This window comes from Lycium ferocissimum, chromosome 8 (assembly GCF_029784015.1).
Source record: "Lycium ferocissimum isolate CSIRO_LF1 chromosome 8, AGI_CSIRO_Lferr_CH_V1, whole genome shotgun sequence".
NCBI lineage: Eukaryota > Viridiplantae > Streptophyta > Magnoliopsida > Solanales > Solanaceae > Lycium > Lycium ferocissimum.
In genome coordinates this window covers 42,470,826-42,488,477 of record NC_081349.1, presented here as the reverse complement: position 1 = coordinate 42,488,477, position 17,652 = coordinate 42,470,826, and the positions used below count along the sequence as shown (strand labels likewise).

The following is a 17,652-nucleotide window of genomic DNA, read 5'->3' as shown; positions in this document are numbered from 1 at the left end:
AATATAGATATGAAAGGTAACATGGAATAAGAGAGATAACCTGTACATCTGAATGCCTCATAAGGCGGATGTCATGCATGCTTAGCCTTTAAAAAAACTTTTTCTTACATACATATATATATATAATATCATCAGAATAACGTACCCGGCCTTTTCGGGACTCGGTGTGTAACGTACCCGGCCCTTTCGGGACTCGGTGTGTAACGTACCCGGCCCTTTCGGGACTCGGTGTGTAATACCAGCTGATCAGTGGTTGCACAATAGGTGTCGTACCCGGCCGACTATAGCGCGGCTCGGTGTAGTAAAATACATACATATATATATAAAGCATGCATGAGAGCCAAATAAAAGCTATAACTACTTCGGAGTGACGTAAGGTCGGTAACCTCCGATTTTCATTATGGAATTATCATCATCGCTATATCTCACCTTGAAGGAACAATTATTCTAAGGTGAGATCAACAACAATGAATAAAATCATGAAATAATCTCCAGAATCTCATAATAGTATTAACATCATAAGCTTTGGAATTTCTAGAATTAAAATCATCATCATCATAATCATCATAGAAACATTCTCATCTTTAACATCGTCATTCATATTGTAAAAACATGTCCGTTGTTGTTATCATAAAAGCTTATAGAATCATAAATCTTTGACTCGGAAAATAGGGACATTTTGGAAAATATTTATGGATTATCAAGAAAGAAGTCATGCCTTTGAATCATGAACTCTATGAATCATGAATTTCTAGCTTTTGAGAATAAGAATATTCTTGAAAAACATTTATGAATTCACATGAAGGGATGCGGGACATTTGGAAAACACCTATTGGATTCATAAGAAAGGAATCATGCCTTTAGAAGAAAGGGGCTAGCCTTAACATACCTGGAAGATAATTTCTCGACTTCCAACTTACTTCCTGTCTTGCAATTCACTTAAGATCATTCGTAGCCTCATAATCTACATATACGACCATTCATACTATTGTTAGGCTCGTCATCATGCACTTGTCTCAAACCTTTAATTAAAATCCTTTTAGATTATGTCGAAATTCGGGCAGCATCCCTCTGTTTATATGCCTAACCCGAAATCATAATATAAACAACCAATCAATAACAACAATACCAACATCATCAACACCATTATCCATACCAATATATTTCCTAAAACATCCCACACGATGTTTTCTAAATTTCTCAACTAACCAACTTGTGATACGACTATTTAATAACTTTATTTCCGTATAGAAGCCGAAATTAATACCAATAAGAAGAGATTCATACCTTTTCCTTGTTAGAACAATAATATCTCTAATATCCATCTTGAATCCAAGCCAAAATCCACCGCAAAACGATACTATAAGCGCGACTATATGCTGTCCGGACCTCGATTAATACTCCGTAACTTAAAAATTGCTCACTTTTTTATTCTCTCACTCCCTCTTCTGATTTTTCTGGAATTTTCTAGGCAAAAATCTGATTATAGGGTTAAATTCGGGTCGGGTCACTGTAGCAGTTTATTGTAGCAAACATCAGAGCAAGTCGGTTCTCGTAGCGATCGTAGCATGCGTTTCTGCTTTGTCAGCCGAACTTGTAACGTCCATAATTCTCTACTCCGACGTCGTATCGATGAGAGATTTATTGCATTGAAAACTAGACTCGACGAACTTCATTTTAGGCTTTTGAAACACCTTAAAACTCCTAATATACTAGGAGATATGCCCCTCCAAAGTTGACTAAAAATTTGCCCAAAATCCTGCCAACATTTCTTAAATTTTCGTCAAACTTATTTTCTTCAATTTGCTTGATCTCGAAATCTTCCGAAACTGTCCATACATGATATTTATCACTAATCATACTTGATAATGATCATGTTCTTCTGTTTCAAGATTGTCCTTCTTCTCATTTACTTACGAGATCATAATTCATCCTTTACTTAAATATACTTATATAATGTTTCGTTCTCACACTCCAAAGTTGTTTTACCTAGCCATAGCTCGACATACTTACATTCAAATTTAACCAGTGCTTCTCCAAAGTACGGGGCGTAACACTGAAAGTGCGGGTGTAACAGTATAAAAATAGACGAAGACCAAACTTGATAAGTTTTTGGATAGTTAAAAGACTAAAATCGGTAAGTGCATATATGAGGGACCACTTTAGACCTCTATGCCATAGTTAAGGGACTATTTATGGCGTTTTCTCTAACAAATGTACAAATAAATCAAACATTACTTATTGGAGTATACGCTTGACCAAATACTTCCTAAATATGCTATTAGTGGAAAGAGCTTAAATGTACTCCCTCCGTCTTAAATTATTTATCGTGGTTTACTAAAAATAGTAGTCTTAAATTGTTTGTCGTTTTAGAGATTCAAGGCACAATTAATTATATTTTTTCCATTTTAGCCTTAGTAGAATTTTGTCATTAATTGAGAGGACATATAAATACCTTTAATGTAAAGAGATTATAACGTAGACATCAATAAGGATAAAGTTAGTCAAACACTCTTCATAATTTTTTTTAAAGGGCATGTAAAACAAACAAAAACATAAATAATTTGAGACGGAGGGAGTATTTTCTAAGTCTTATTATTAAAAACACAGTTCCTACTCTCCCCGTCCCAATTTATGCAATACACTTTCCTTTTTAATCTGTCCCAAAAAAGAAAAAAGAATGATACATTTCTGAAATTAGAAATAATTTAAATTAGAAATTTTCTTTTTACCAAATAATGTACAGTCACACAATAAGCTCGCTTTATATCATAAGTTTCAAAACTCTTCCCTTGTTTTTCAAAGTACGTCTCTATTCAAACTATTTTAAATAGAGACGGAGATTCTGCATGAAACGCAACCCTCTTAAAGTTTCCCGCTACTATATAATACAAATCTACATTTCTCTTTCCCTCATCATTCATACACAATAAACTTTACTATCAAACAAGAAAACAAAGAAGATTAATTTCTCCAAGAACATTTGTAGTACTAACTAACCGTTTTATCTCGGAAATGAATAATTTGGCACCACGACCGCCGTTATTATTTGTAGACCGACGTAACTTGGGAATGGCCTCGCTAGAGCAGTGGATTAGATATCTTGGTGAAGATAATATTCGTGGTGATGTTCTGCTTCATCTCAACACTTTCATCAAACAGGCATGCAACTTAACTTAATAAGTTGTTAATTATAGGATCAGTCTTTTCTTTTACAAATTTTGAGTTCTTGGAAACAAAGCGATATATGTATGTATGTCCTGTAATGCCCCCATTGATTATAAGGGTGTGTTTGGTACGATGGAAGTGTTTTCCAAGAAAATATTTTCTTGGAAAATAACTGATTTTTGCTACTCATTTTCTTGTGTTCGCTATGCAAATTGAAAAATATCATTTGAATTAAGAGTGCAACTTATCGTGGTGGTGGGGGTAGGTGGGGTTGGGTGGGTGAAGGGGTTGGGTGTGGGTGTAAGGGGGGTGGGGTGAAGGGGTTGGCCGCAGAGGCGGAGCCAGAGTTCGAAACTTGTGGGTTTGGGATTCTAATTTTTTAAAGTTATTGGGTTCTTAATTAATAATTTGTACATATTTGACAAAATTTTTAATACAAATATATGATTCGGACAAAAGCTACTGGGTTCACACCCGAAGGATCGGCTCATGTGGGGGGGGGGGGGGGGGGGGGGGTGTGCCCCTAGTTGGTGTGTGGGTGGGGTGTGTGTGAAGGGGGTGTGGGGGAGGGGTGTGTGGGGTTGGATGTGGGTGCGTGTGTGTTGTGTGGGTGGGGGGTGAAGGGGTTGGGTGTGGGGGGTGTGAAGGGGATGGGCGTGGGTGTGGGTGTGGGTGGGGTAGGCAGGTATGGGGGAGGTGGGTGGGGGATCAATTGGTTTAATCAGTTTTAAATGTATGCTGATATATGTATATAGTAGCAAGTTTCTTAAATCGAAAACAAAGCTATATATCTCCTGTAATGCCCATTGATTGTAGTTCAATTGCGAACAAGTTGGCCTGTGTATATTCACCTGTGTAATTTTAGTGATGGATGAATTTGTTTGAGTTTGAATGTATGTTGACCGATATATATATTGTATCAAGTTTTTTAATCAACAATTAGTATGTGGAAATGAGTATAAACTCAGTAAACATACATAGGGTGTGTTGGGGATGAATGTTTTCCAAGAAAATAAGTGAGTTCTTACTTACTTTCTTATGTTTGGTATATAAGTATATGGGAGGTGAGGGAGGGAGTAGGAGTAGGGGTGTGGGGTGGCCGGGGATGGGTGCTACGGGGGTGGAGAGGTGGGGCTGAGGTATGTTGGGGGGCGGAGAGGACACAATCAAAGTGGAATGCCCACTTGCGGGACTTGTTTTCGCTACATCCGCTAGGTAATTCATTTTCCTCATTTTTAAGGAACTTGTTGTCCTAAAGCAAATGTTCTCCAAAAATTCTGACCAACCGACCATGGGAAAATCGTTGGAAAATGTTTTCCTCCATAGCGAACACACCCATAGTTTCTACAATTGTGCCAACTTTGTATAGGTCAAGCAGAACACACTGTGGATTCCTGATTTCTCCTTAAGATAAAGAACAGATTGGCATCTTCCTCATTTTGTATGGTTAATTTGATACTACTTACAAAATAAAGCATATTAAATTAATCAACTAAAATAAGGTTAACTTTAATGCGGTTCATCTTGATAAAGGATAAGGTGACCATCTTTTTTTCCCCCAATTACCTTGTGCTTCATCCCTCATCTTTCCTGTCTGTCACTTCTGAATTTGTGCACGTCCAGAATCTTTTTTTCTGAGATGCTAAATTCTTTAATATTTTATTAGAGGGAAGGAAATTGCATCCATGTCGCTTGGCAGTTGTGGTGCTCCTTAAATACAGTCTACATACTTGTACAGGTATACCTCTTTTAATTTTTGTCAATTACTTTGTCAACTACATTTTTGACTTTTTGAATTTTGTACCTTGATCTGTAGGAGAGGCAACTGTGAGCTAGACATTTATTTATTTGGTTTCCTATACTAAATGATATTGACATCAAATATAACACAGAAACTGAATTATGCAAAGTGAACTCAATTACATAAATATGTTATTTGACTTTCCATTCCAAAATATCTAAGTTAGCTTATCAAATGAAAGTTTCTAGACAGCTGTTTTATCATTTTGAGGATGTTCTTGCTAAGAAGAAATGTATTCACTTTGCGGATGTAAACGCTTAACAGCAATGTAAAAGTAGAACTTCTTGAATTAAATTTCTGTTTGTGAGAAATGGTTCAACTGGATATCTTCTTTATAGCTTGCTAGTATTTGACAAAAATGGCCAACTGCGTACTGTTGTCTTCAATGAGAGAAAGGGAGATGTAAAAGAAACTGGTAGTTTGAGTTTAGTCGTTGATCCCTTTGAGGCTGTCTTTACTCTTGTTATATTCCATTTTTAGGGAGCTTATCAGTTCTTCACTAGAAATAACCTATGTGCATTTTATAGCCAGACTCTGAGATTTTTTTAGAGTTGATAACTACGAAAATCACAAATCTTTTTTTAGAACTTTATAATTTAGTTGACCTTTATATGTTATTATGCTCATGATATTCGTTCGAGTTGCTTTATTGTAAGTTAACTCTTTGGTTGTATTTGGGTCTGAATTTCTAAATTATTTTTCTGGGATGTGTGAAATTGAATATAGAAATGATTTAAGGTCCATATGTCCTGGTCACATAGCCAGAACAGTAATTTTTCATGAGATTTATAAAACAGTAGGATTTGAAATAGATTGAAGATGGTTGCAATGAGCCTTGCATATTGAAATCAAGATTTGAAACTGATTGGGTTTGTTCAAAAACATGATTTCATGTCATTGAATCCATATGAAGCCTTTTCTCTAAGTAGCAAAAAACAAACGCGTGAGGCACTTAGTCTTCAGGCAGGGAGCAGGAGACATCAGCAATTAACTTGTACAGACCGGATGGCTTTTTTTTTTTTTTTTTTTTTTAACCTTCATCACTTGATGACGTGGACTGTTGTAGCTCTTTTACACAAACTCTGTTGCTTCCCAAGTTTGGTTTGACTTGCTCAAGATAAGCCATATACATCCAATGTTATGGTAAAAGACGTAGATGAACTAGGAGCTCTAAATTGCTACGAGTTTGTGGCGCTTAACTTTTCTCTTCACTTTAGGAAGTATTAAAAGTGCACTCAAAGGTTACCTTTTCTCTTTACTTCATGAAGTATTAACAGTGTACGCGAAGCTTAACTTTTCTCTTCACTTCAGGAAGTAACAGCAGTGTACTCGAGGTTTTTTACCTCATCACTCACCACGGAGGAATCAACTCGAGTTTGTAATGCTCTTGCCGTACTTCAGGTGAATATATCCTATTATACCACTGTACTTCTCCTTGTGGGTTTGCATATACCTTGATTTGGCATGTCTCATCAACTTTACATCTCGTCCTCGCATTTTATATTTACATATTTGCTATCAAGAAAAATGTAAAAGTTTTACTCAACAAAAATAAGCATGCTTTCAACAGCATCTTCTTCCTGCACTTGTTTCAAAACTTGTTTGACTAGAATGTGCTCCATCAAAGATTAGAATCATACCTAAGTTAAACTAATTTGCTATTACAGTCTGAATGTTGTCTTTCTTTCTCGTGGTCTCATGATTTTACAATGTTAAGATGATAAGAGGATATAGCATCTCATGTGTGCATGAGAGTAAGAATATTTGATGACCATAACGTAGGAGAACGAAAGAGGGGCATTTCAAGGAATAAAGGTCCTAGGCCTTTCCCCCCATTGAAATGTCCATAAAACACTGACGTACCAGCATAAATGCAGAAATCAGTTTATATTTTTCCGTGGATACCTCATATCACAACCAGTATAATTAGATGATGGCACTGGAATATGAGTAGCAAGCTGCTTTTAAAATCTGCATAGTAACTTCAGTTCTATGGATAATTCAAGTGTGATATGTACAGAGTGTCGTCAGGAAAGGTAAAACTCATTGAATAATTGTTTTTGAAGTAATATTCATGCAGTGCAATGCTAGAAGGCAGTAGTAGATTGGGTTTGAACTTTAAAATGCAGATGAAGGGAAAAATTATCAGAATATAGGCCGTACACAAGATTTCCGTGCATGGCTACATGGAAACTGTACACACTACACACAAGACATAATTCTCACAAAGTGAAATTTTCTTACTGAATAGATGATTTCATAGTCAGTGATCCTCTGCTATCAAGAGGATGACGGTCATAAAATGGATTTGATGTTATCATATTGTAGTTTACTATTTCACCACCTTGCGCCTCTTTCGTGATATGTAACAACCTCTCTTTTATGGCTATATGAGTGCAGTGTTTGGCCTCTCTCCCAGAAGCAAGAACAGTGCTCATCAAAGGTAGCGTGATTCTTCAGTGCTCCACTCTAAAATGAATTTTATGCCAAATCTTTGTTAATCTACTCTTAAAAAGTGAGTAAATTAGTACAGATGCAAATGAGTATGCACATATCTATCGAAACAACAGATTCAACTTAATAGGTTTTCAAATAGACGAGTTTTGTTTTACCTTTTCATTGACCCAAGTGTTATTGCAATACTACATTTGTATTAGAGTTTCTTGGCATATCTGAATGCGTACAAGAACATTGTACCCAGTGCAATCCTTTTTTTCATAAGTCAGTTCTTCATCTATGTTACTCTTTGTCGTTTATATGTCCGTCCTAGCCTGTGCTTCTTTTTTCTAAAAAATAATTTAAAAGGTTGACAGTTCCCATGGTTTCTGCTTCTAATGTAGTCCAAACATGAACTGTAAATGTTCATAACACTATCATTTTTGTGTTTGTTTGCACATGGTGCCTGCAAACATTTGACTTTTATGCACTTTTTCAATGGTTTCCATGGTTTCATCCTCTTCCTTCTACCCTCCTGATTTGCTTAGTGGATTGTGAAAGGGCACAAGTAAAAGGGATCATAGACTGAGTGCAGAGTGAACTGGAAATTGTTCTTGGCTCCTGTTATTTCAGAAGTAGTTTATTCTTCTAATACTTCCTTTTTATGCAGCAAATATACCATTTTACGTTGACCCATTTCTCAGAATTTTTACAACTGGGAAGCCTCAGGAATTTGTGAGGCTTAGCAGCTTGAATCTTATTGGTGCCCTAGCAAAGGTGATAATATAACTTAAAATCAAATATGTACTAGTTCTCATTATATTGCTTTCACTAATTGATTTTTCAGTATTCTTTTAGTTGGACCAGAAGTTGAGTAATTAAACTTAATAACGGAGTTTAGTCTAGCATGAATAACTGCACTGCATTGATATTAGAAGCTATTTTACTGCAGTTAATTTTCCCTTAATGCCGCAGAAGATGAGTCTTTCAATTCCCTTATACTTACAGCAAACTTTGTAGATGCATTAAGATCAATTTCATGCATGAAATATCAAGCCATGACTCTTCTCCACTTCTGTTTTTGAAAGTCAATAATTACATTCTAATCTGCATAATAATTATCAAAATACAAATCTGATTTCCTGAAAAGACTCACTTTAATGTATGGTAATGTGACCCTTGATCTTACGTTTCTGTGTAGTTATCCTAAGGAGTACTAATACGATGTTCTGAATTCACTTTCTTGTGCAGTTTGATGATCCACAAGGGCCAGAAATTCTTAACCTTTTTCTGGATTCACAACTCATTGCTCCGTGCCTGTACTGCATGGATTATGGTGATACACGGACTGTGAAGGTCAGGCCTGCCTACAATTTCGTCTTTTGCAAAAATATTTCATTTTCATCTTCTATGAGAGTGTTATTCCGACATAATTATAAATATACACGTGATTTATCATCAGAAACGCTCATACTGTGCTCAACTTCTGTACATGTAGTTCATATGTAAACATTTTGAATTCTGGAGTAAATTAAATGAATTTATGAGAATGAAAGACCACACATCAAGAGCAAAGCAGAGGATGGGTTTCGCCAAGAAGGCCCTTCCAGAGGAAAAACAATACATAGGACGTTGAAGAATGGAAGAGATGACCAGCATAATTAGAAGAAGAGCAGAAACTTTGGTCAGTTAGACAGGCCAAAAATAGATGCACGGGTGAGCTTGAGGTACAGAAAAGTAGATGCTGGTCCTCAAAATCAAGAAAGAGTCAGCATCTCACAAGATTCTAAAGTGTTCTTTACATTATTCAACTTCGTGCCTAGTCAAACTAATAACCTGTTTGACCCAACTTCCAAAATCTGCTTATTTTGAAAAGTGCTTTTGGAAAAAGTACTTTGGAGAATAGTGGTTTGTGTTTGACTAATCAATTTAAAAATAACTTTGGTCAATATTAGAGCAGCAATCTGTTCTTCAACACGGAGTATCATTTATTGAAGTCACTACTTTAGTTAGTGGAGGTCTTCCTTTCTTCTTCTGAAATCCCAGTGCTTATTTGAAATAAACTAGAAGTTTGGGAAGTGTGAACATTTGCTAGAGAGATCCTTTTTTTAATTGTCAAAATTAATATTCCTTTTGTGGTGTTTAACATTGTATTAAGTACTTATGTGATGCCATCTTGCTGATAGAGAAACTAAGGAATTCTAGAAAAGGATTGAACAAAAGAGTTGATTAACTAGTCGACAATGCACTGTTGGTCTGCCAGTTCCTGTCAAATTCTCAACATTCTGTAAACAAATATTTATTTCTTGTAGGTAGTATGAAGTGGTCATATTGTGCTTCTTTACCAAGAACATGAATTGTATATGTCTTGGAGTGGAACAGTAATTGACAGCTAGGGGAACCAAGGAGCCTGACTTATTGGAACTTAGACATGGTTATCAGATTAATTGATGGGTGGCGTAAGTTGGTTTATTTTGGAATAAACCTTTTGTCGAATCCCCTTTTCTTACTCTTTGCATTCTTCTAGTTTTCTCATGTAAGATTCCAGCAACTTGAGTCGATGTGTATCTTCTACTATTTCTCATTGATTCCTCATTTCTTTCGAGCTTTGCTGACCAATGTATATTTGTATCACTGTGCATGTCTTTAAACTATTTAGGACATCACCTCTTTGTTATCAGGTTGCCTTTTCATCTCTCCTGTCAAGTTTCGTAGCAATGGGCACCCACTCGCTCCAAATCCTTCTTCATTTCATATATATAGTATAATCTATTTTAGTTTGTCAAGCAGTAAAATGCATATCTTCATTTGAAAGTGAGCCATGATAAGCAAACTTTCCTTTGCAGACTTTTCTACTTTGTCAACTTTTGTTCTGAATTACTATGTTGCTTTCTGCTGATATGGACATATCTTCTTTGGGTCTAATAAATGGAACGACTGTTATGTCTGTGCAGGCTGCAACGCACATAGTTATGAAAATCTTGATGCAAGAGGCAGGGCTAAACTATTGTTGTGATTCACCCAAACGTGTTCAGTTACTGGTACAAGTCTTGCGTCGACTGGTAGACAAACTTTCTAGAAGCCTTTGTTTACGGACGCTAAAATATGTTGTTCAATGCTATCTGTGTCTTTCACGAAAATCAATGTTAAGCGGGTAAACTCTTTTTGTTCCTGCTGCTCTGGTTTCATAATAATGGTCGTTTCGTCTCGAATTATCCATTAATATTTTATGTGAATTACTGTTTGATCTCCCTTCGTAATACAGGGTATATGATGAATTGATTCACAATTATCCTCCACAGCTATCTGGCGACACTTTTCACATCCTTCTTAGTGTGAGTCCATCAGCTTCTTTCTTCAACAACTAACAACATGATGCAATAATTGATATTACTTCCATGGGCTCGCCGTGATAATTATTTATTTTCGCCTATGCCTTTGCAGCGACATCCAGAGATTCAAAATATGCTGGACCTGATATCGTACAATATGACTTGCCGAGGAAATAGACCATATCACTAATGAGTGAAGCATTGACTAGCATGTACATATAGCAACATACCTCAAAATTCTTGGGAAGGAATTCAACCAACTTGCTTTAGAGAATCCATTCCCTATATACTTGTAAAGAGCTTTCTTAACTGAAATCACGCTGCTACCATATTTGAATGTTGTAAAGCTTGAAACTTGTTGTAGAGCTTAAACTAGGAGTGATAGTTTTCCCTCGGTAGTATAATACAATTCTGCAGCTTTACTGTAGTATATGTTGCCTAAAGGTTTCGAGTATGAACCTCCAACTAGCCTTGCTGCATGCTGAAGATTCTCCTTTTACTTTGTTTATCTTTCTCGGGTTATGATTCCTTACAGTAGAACCGCCGAGCTAATATCGAATGTAAATTAGAGAATAAAAAGTCAGATTAGATTAAATGTAAATTAGAGATAAAGTCACATTAGATTTTTGATGATTTACGTACTAAACCTGGCACATCAGCTGTAAGAAGTAACTTTTTTGAACCCTCTCATCAGTAGAGGTTTTGTTGTGAATAAAATAACCCTCAGCAGGTGAAAAGAAATCCTGAATGGAATTTTCCTATCCCATAAAGATTTGGCAATCAGAGTTTCATTCCTGTAAGATCTCAAATGTGTAGATCATGGACTTGGAATGTTTCGATTATGGAACTTGTTTTCCTTTTCGTTAGGGAAGTCATTTTTCTTATTCTTAAGGAGCTTGCTTTCCTAGAGAAAATGTATTCCAAAGCATTTTGACCAACCAAACATGGAAAATTAGCAAATACCAAATATATACTTACATGATTTTTTACATACTGTTACTGCATACACCATGACATGTCCTTTTCTTTTGACGCTCTCTCTATGCAGATTTTTAGCAAGTCTCTTCTAGCAAAATTTGCTACTAACAATCATGGTCTGACAAATTAACAATTAGAATTTGATTTGTTGACTTACCTGTTGTATTTAAGCAACATAATGAATATAATGGGAAGTCTTGCAAATGTGTTTAAATGTTTTATCCAGAACTTTAAGTTGCATGAGGCGTTCATCCATGTTTATAAAATCCCCTATATGGATTATTCTTCATTTTTCAGAACTCATAATTCTTTATGAAATCGGAGCTTGAATTGATGATTAAATGAGTAACCTTTTTTAAGTAACAATCTCTAAATGCGATCGTATTTAACAACATTGGCTAAGTGTTCAATTGTAGAAATTGTATTTATGTTTGGAGTTGTGCAGAATTATGAAGAGTAAGTCTATATGGTTTAAAGTACATGGATAGATAGGTAAAAACTTACCCACTTGTTTATACCAAATTAGTGAATGCATGACTTGTGTTTGGATATATACAACTATCACTTGACCATAGTTAATTAATGTATATATTCACTTCATTAAATCACTTAACCATGATAAATTGCATTGGTTTTAAGATCTATTTATTTTGAAAAGTACTTTTGTTCTTTTTAATAAAATATTTTTTAGTGATGAGTAGTTTTTGTTTGACTATTAAATTTTCAAAATGCACTTTTGAAAATATTAGAGTAGTAATTTTGCTTGGTCAAGATTTCAAAAATAATTCTGAAGAGAAACTATTTTTTTAGCTTATGGAAACCAGCTTCGGTTACTACTTAAAATCACTTATTTTGTTCCTAAAAGCTTGGGCTAACACTTTTAACTCTCTAAAATATTCTTTAACAATATCAATTCATGAATTTCAACTATGCTCAACAACGGTAAGTTAAGATATTATATGCTTTATTTTTCTCTTTATTACACAATGTGCGATCCTTTCATCAACAACATCAATTCATGAATTTCTTCTACTAAACTAAGATATAATGAGTTTAAACATTATATACGCTTCATTCTCATTCAAATAACACTTTATTCATTCTCATCTTTCTTCACATAATTGACAAGAAGTTTGGGAAGCCTAATGGAACATATGTGCAATTTATTTTTTACTAGTTAATAAAGAGCAAATTCAGTCGGATTTTACTCGTGAAAAACAGAATGCAAACTATCCTAAAATTCCAAAGTTTACTTATCATAAATATATCAAAATTATCCTCGGTAACATTCTCAAAACCAAGTAGCATAAATTAACATAAATTTAGTATAAGAACAAAATCACGACATAACCACCTTCAACGGAATCATTTGTTCTTAAACCATGTTTTAAGGGTAGTGAAGAAAAGCATGGTTCATGTAAATAAAGTTCACACTTGCTAAGAGATGTTCAGGGATGCATTCAGAGATCCATTCAGACACATACTTTTTAACTCCAGTCAGTATGTCAGAAGTCGATTTGAAGTGGCTAAACTTAATTATTATTATTTTTTTTGGATAAATATTGACTATACCTTAAATAGGGTGCCGAAATCCGCTATTTGAATTGCCTTTTGGTCAAATGGCAAATGCCCATTGAGCTATTAAATTGATACATGTATGTTCTTCTTTCAATGATATTCTTCTACTTACCCGTCGTATTTACGGGTTTGGATTTTTTAAATACCAAATCAAATCAATTGCGTCAGATTTTTAAATTTATACACCAAACCAAACCAATAAAATTCTGATTTTTCAACCTCGGGTTTTCTCGAGTTTTTCGAGTTTTTTTCCGGAATAGTCTTGATACAAAACATATAACTTTTACTTCAAATATTTCTTTAGTCCTAGTAAGATACAACTATATAATTAAGGTGTTTCATAAGAAAATAACACAAAAGTGAGAAGAGTGATGACATTGTATTAAAATATTGAACAAAAGATAATAAAATCGGTTAAAATAAATATTGCTAATTAATAATTCATAGAGAAAATGATCATAATCTAAAACTAAGTCATGCTAAAATAAGTACGGCTAATAAGTGTTAATTACATCGCAAGAAAAAAAAAAAGTAAAACTTACACAAATAACTACCTTTTAACAGCTTCTAACAAGTTATAACTATAAGTTGAAGATTTACAATTCGTAGTCGCATTTGCATTTGGAAATACCGTATTTCAATTGTATCTCGTGTTTTTGAAATACGGTGAAATACAAACGAAATACATAAGGTGGTCGTTGAATTAAAAAAAGGCTATATTTATGGCAATAAAAATCTTTTTCAAATTATATGGTAATTTGGATTAATGGTTCCATGATTCACGCAAACCTCATGAGGTTTCATTATAGCTAACATCTCTCTATCAAAATCAGTCCATTCAAAAGTTTTTTGTTGGTTTTGTTGTATTCGGTTGTATTTCGCGTTTTTGAAATACACAAAAATACAAAATTTGGCAAAGTAAAAATAGGCTGTATTTATGAAACATATTCTCTTCTTTCATTTTAAATGGTAAATCAAATTAAATCAACCATATATCACGCAAACGGCTCAAGTTCCATAATGACCCACGTTTCTCTCTCCAAATTACTCCATTCTAAACTTTTAGAAATACTTCCAAATACAGAAAAATATACACTGGAATACAATGAAATATGGTTGATTGCTTAAGAAATATAAAATTGTAGCATGCGTATATACAATGGAATACAATGAAATGTATCAGAAACTATTTCGTAAATTAGAAATACATTGAAATATAGCGAAATATCGAAACAAGACACCGAAATATACTTGAATCAGTACATTGAAATACAACGAAATATACAGAAATATACTGAAACACCACAACCACAAACCCTGCCGAACCACCACAACAACTGGAAAAATCCTCCTCCTTCCTCCGCCGCCTTTCTTCCGATCCACCATCCTGCTTTTCGAGATTTGAGAAAAAGTCAACATAGTTCTACACAGAAAATCGTTTGTAACATAATTTGAAATCGGATTTATAGCAACATTAACAGTGAGGAATTGTTGTTGCCTCTAGAACTAAATCGAGAATTGATGCTGAAATCGGTTTTCGTTTTTCCAGCAAATTTCACCTTTAGGAAGACCTTTAAGAAATATTTGAATACACATTTCTTTGATATCAAACAATCACCAGATCTGTGGGCATTAAACTCCAATTATAGATCCAGAAACTTGTAGAAGCTTCGCAGTGCCAATGGAAGAAAAGTTGATACAGCGATGGGAATCGGCTATGACGCGGCTGGAGGCTCTACCAACCGCCGTCTTCCATTCTGGTGGTTCAACGGAAATAACTCCACTGGTGGTCTTTTTGTTAATGGACTCTGTTCACACAAAGAAAAATATAAAAGATGATGAATGATAACTGCTCCCTCTTTTTTCAGATCTGAGTGTATTCTCAGATTTGGCGTCGTTCCACCACCATCGCTGCCACCTCATCATCATCAATAACAGGAGTAACGGTAGTGGTATCGACGGCTTTAGCAGCGAGGGGAAGGGGAGAGAGGAGAAGGGCTGAAGGAGAAAAGAGGCCGCAGATAGAGAAAGAGAGGGAGAGAGGCGGCAATGGGGGAAGGGGAGAGAGGAGAGAGAATTTTTTTAGGTCTGGAGAAGATGATAAATTTTAAATGTGTAGTGAGAGAGAATAGAGAGGTACATGTATTTCAAAAATTACTGGACTAGTTATGAAATGTAATTTTAGAAAAATAAAGCTACGAAAATTAAATAAAAAATAAGGTAGTTATTATTCATAAATAAGTCTTAGAGGTAGTTATGGCAAGTAAATTTTCCAAAAAAAAAAAAACTTAAGTTATGTATTTTCACTCTCTAAACCAATTATGCAAAACTAAAGAATAGATATCCAACATTATTGTCATTCCTAGTTGTAAATTGAATTTCTTTTGTTAGTATTAGTGTTGAGTTGGTTTTGGTTTGGACTTTATATGAGTTACTAATATCCATAGGATATAAAACTTATTGACATTCAAAATTCTAAGTTCAAACTTAAATAATATGATAATAGATAAAAAAACTACGAAAAAATTTAAGAAATATTTATAAATTACATTACAAATAAATATTTTTATGTATAAAATATTTTAAAAATTGAATACATGTAATGTCGAGTTCGTTTGGTTCGGTTTGATTTTTTTTTTTAGCTAAAACCAAACCAATTATGGTTGGGTTTTTTTTTCAACACTAAACCAAGTCAAACCAAAACACTAGTCGGGTTTTTTTCGCGGTTTGGTGCGATTTGTCGGTTTACTTTGTACACCCCTAGTATTTACTGTGGTCTTTCCAATAATCTTGCAAATAATTTCTTTTAATATTCACGTAGAAATGTTGTCAAGGTAGAAATATTTTTGTTAGAGGCATGGTATTTTCGTGGATTATAAAAAATAAAAAAAATAAAAAAAAGGTGATGTTTTAGTGTTATTACTACTTTTTGGTGTTCGATGAGGTGATCTAATTTGTATAGTTTGTTTCCTAACACAAGGAAAAAGTGTAAAAAGAAAAATGTGGTCAAAAGACACAGAGACTTGCAAGTACTGGGCAATTTCTTGAACTTTTTACTGTTGATATCATTAAATAACTTCTCAACCTAAGTAACAACAAGTCTCTGTTCAGTAAAGTAAGTCATAAAAGAAAAACCAAAGTTGAGCTTCAAATGAAATAGGAATCAATATATATTTATTTTGAGAGATTCATACGGAAGAAGCCTTGATTCTGCATCACATATGTAAAACGAGTAACTTTTTATTCTTTTTGGTGTTTACAAATTACAAGTGCATGAAAGCAGAAAATGCTATAGTAAATCAGATGAAGCATACAGATCATTTAACAGTCAAATAACCCATATATATAGATAATACATGAAATCAGTTGCAGAGTCACGATTTCTACTAGGGGGGTTTAAAATAAAGAAATAAACACACGGAGAAGCCAAGGGGGTTCAATATCTACTATATATACACATAAGAAATAATTTGTATACACATAAGAAATAATTTTAACCTTATATATACAGTGTAAGCCGAAGGGGATTCAGTTGAACCCCTTGGCCCAACCTAGCTCCGCCTCTGCGGGCTGCATCAAACAAGTCAAATTCAAAAATATCTGAAATTTGGCACCAAACCAAGGTCATATGATATCTCATAGGACAAGGTATGTAAAACTACAATAAATCATCCCTGGTAATAAAAATAACGATAATAATAATGAAAAAACACTCCATTGAAATACAATTTGATTTAATATAATATTACATACTTCACAGACACTTAGAACATATGAGCTGGTTTGCCCGAGAGGTTAAGGGGGAAGACTTAAGATCTTCTGCACATAAGTGCGCATGGGTTCGAACCCCATAGCCAGCACATTACTTTTTTATTTTATAAACTTATCTAAGTAGTTCTCAAAAAATATTTTCATTTTTTTCTTTTTCTAGTTATAATTAAACTCGTTGTGCTTAGCTTTTTACCATTATCATTTTTTAAAGTATATATTCATGTGTTAATATATTACAAAGTAATACACTCACTCATAACATTTCTTAGTTTTTCCAGAAGGTATTTTCTTGATGATAATAATATCTATGACAAAAAGACTTTCAATGAAAACAATTTTGGTGTTTGATTATTTTAAATTATCAAAATAATTTTTAATAGTGGGTGCACGTCACCTTTTTTAATCAACTTTTACCCGAAAAGCGTAGTATCATAAAAGCGCCTTTCCTGTCAATTTTTATAATATTTCTTTTATTTCAGAGGTTTCACAATATTTGTCACTATTATAATTTTATAAAGCTTTTAATGTCCATATTGCAAGTAAATTTATTCAGGTTGTTAAATTTGAGTCCCACCCTTTTCAAAAAAG

General features: G+C 34.2%; 1 protein-coding gene and 1 non-coding gene across 2 annotated transcripts; both read left to right on the top strand.

Moving 5' to 3' along the window:
* The first annotated feature begins 3,072 nt into the window (after positions 1-3,072).
* LOC132066381 (uncharacterized) lies at positions 3,073-10,773 on the top strand. The gene is made up of 8 exons (XM_059459702.1): positions 3,073-3,162; positions 4,835-4,906; positions 4,985-4,995; positions 5,308-5,384; positions 8,076-8,182; positions 8,657-8,761; positions 10,360-10,559; positions 10,671-10,773. The coding sequence occupies exons 1-8, from the start codon at positions 3,073-3,075 to the stop codon at positions 10,771-10,773; spliced, it is 765 nt and encodes a 254-aa protein (XP_059315685.1).
* A 6,297-nt stretch (positions 10,774-17,070) lies between these two features.
* TRNAL-UAA (transfer RNA leucine (anticodon UAA)) lies at positions 17,071-17,153 on the top strand. The gene has a single exon. It is a non-coding gene; the product is annotated as a tRNA-Leu (tRNA).
* The last annotated feature ends 499 nt before the right edge of the window (positions 17,154-17,652 follow it).

What these genes read in the sequence shown, in the direction of transcription:
- LOC132066381 (XM_059459702.1), top strand. Translation starts at nt 3,073, where the DNA reads ATGGCCTCGCTAGAGCAGTGGATTAGATATCTTGGTGAAGATAATATT. An exon ending in TCAACACTTTCATCAAACAG is followed by an intron (nt 3,163 to 4,834) that starts GCATGCAACTTA and finishes ATATTTTATTAG; the next exon opens with AGGGAAGGAAATTGCATCCA. An exon ending in CGAAAATCAATGTTAAGCGG is followed by an intron (nt 10,560 to 10,670) that starts GTAAACTCTTTT and finishes TTCGTAATACAG; the next exon opens with GGTATATGATGAATTGATTC.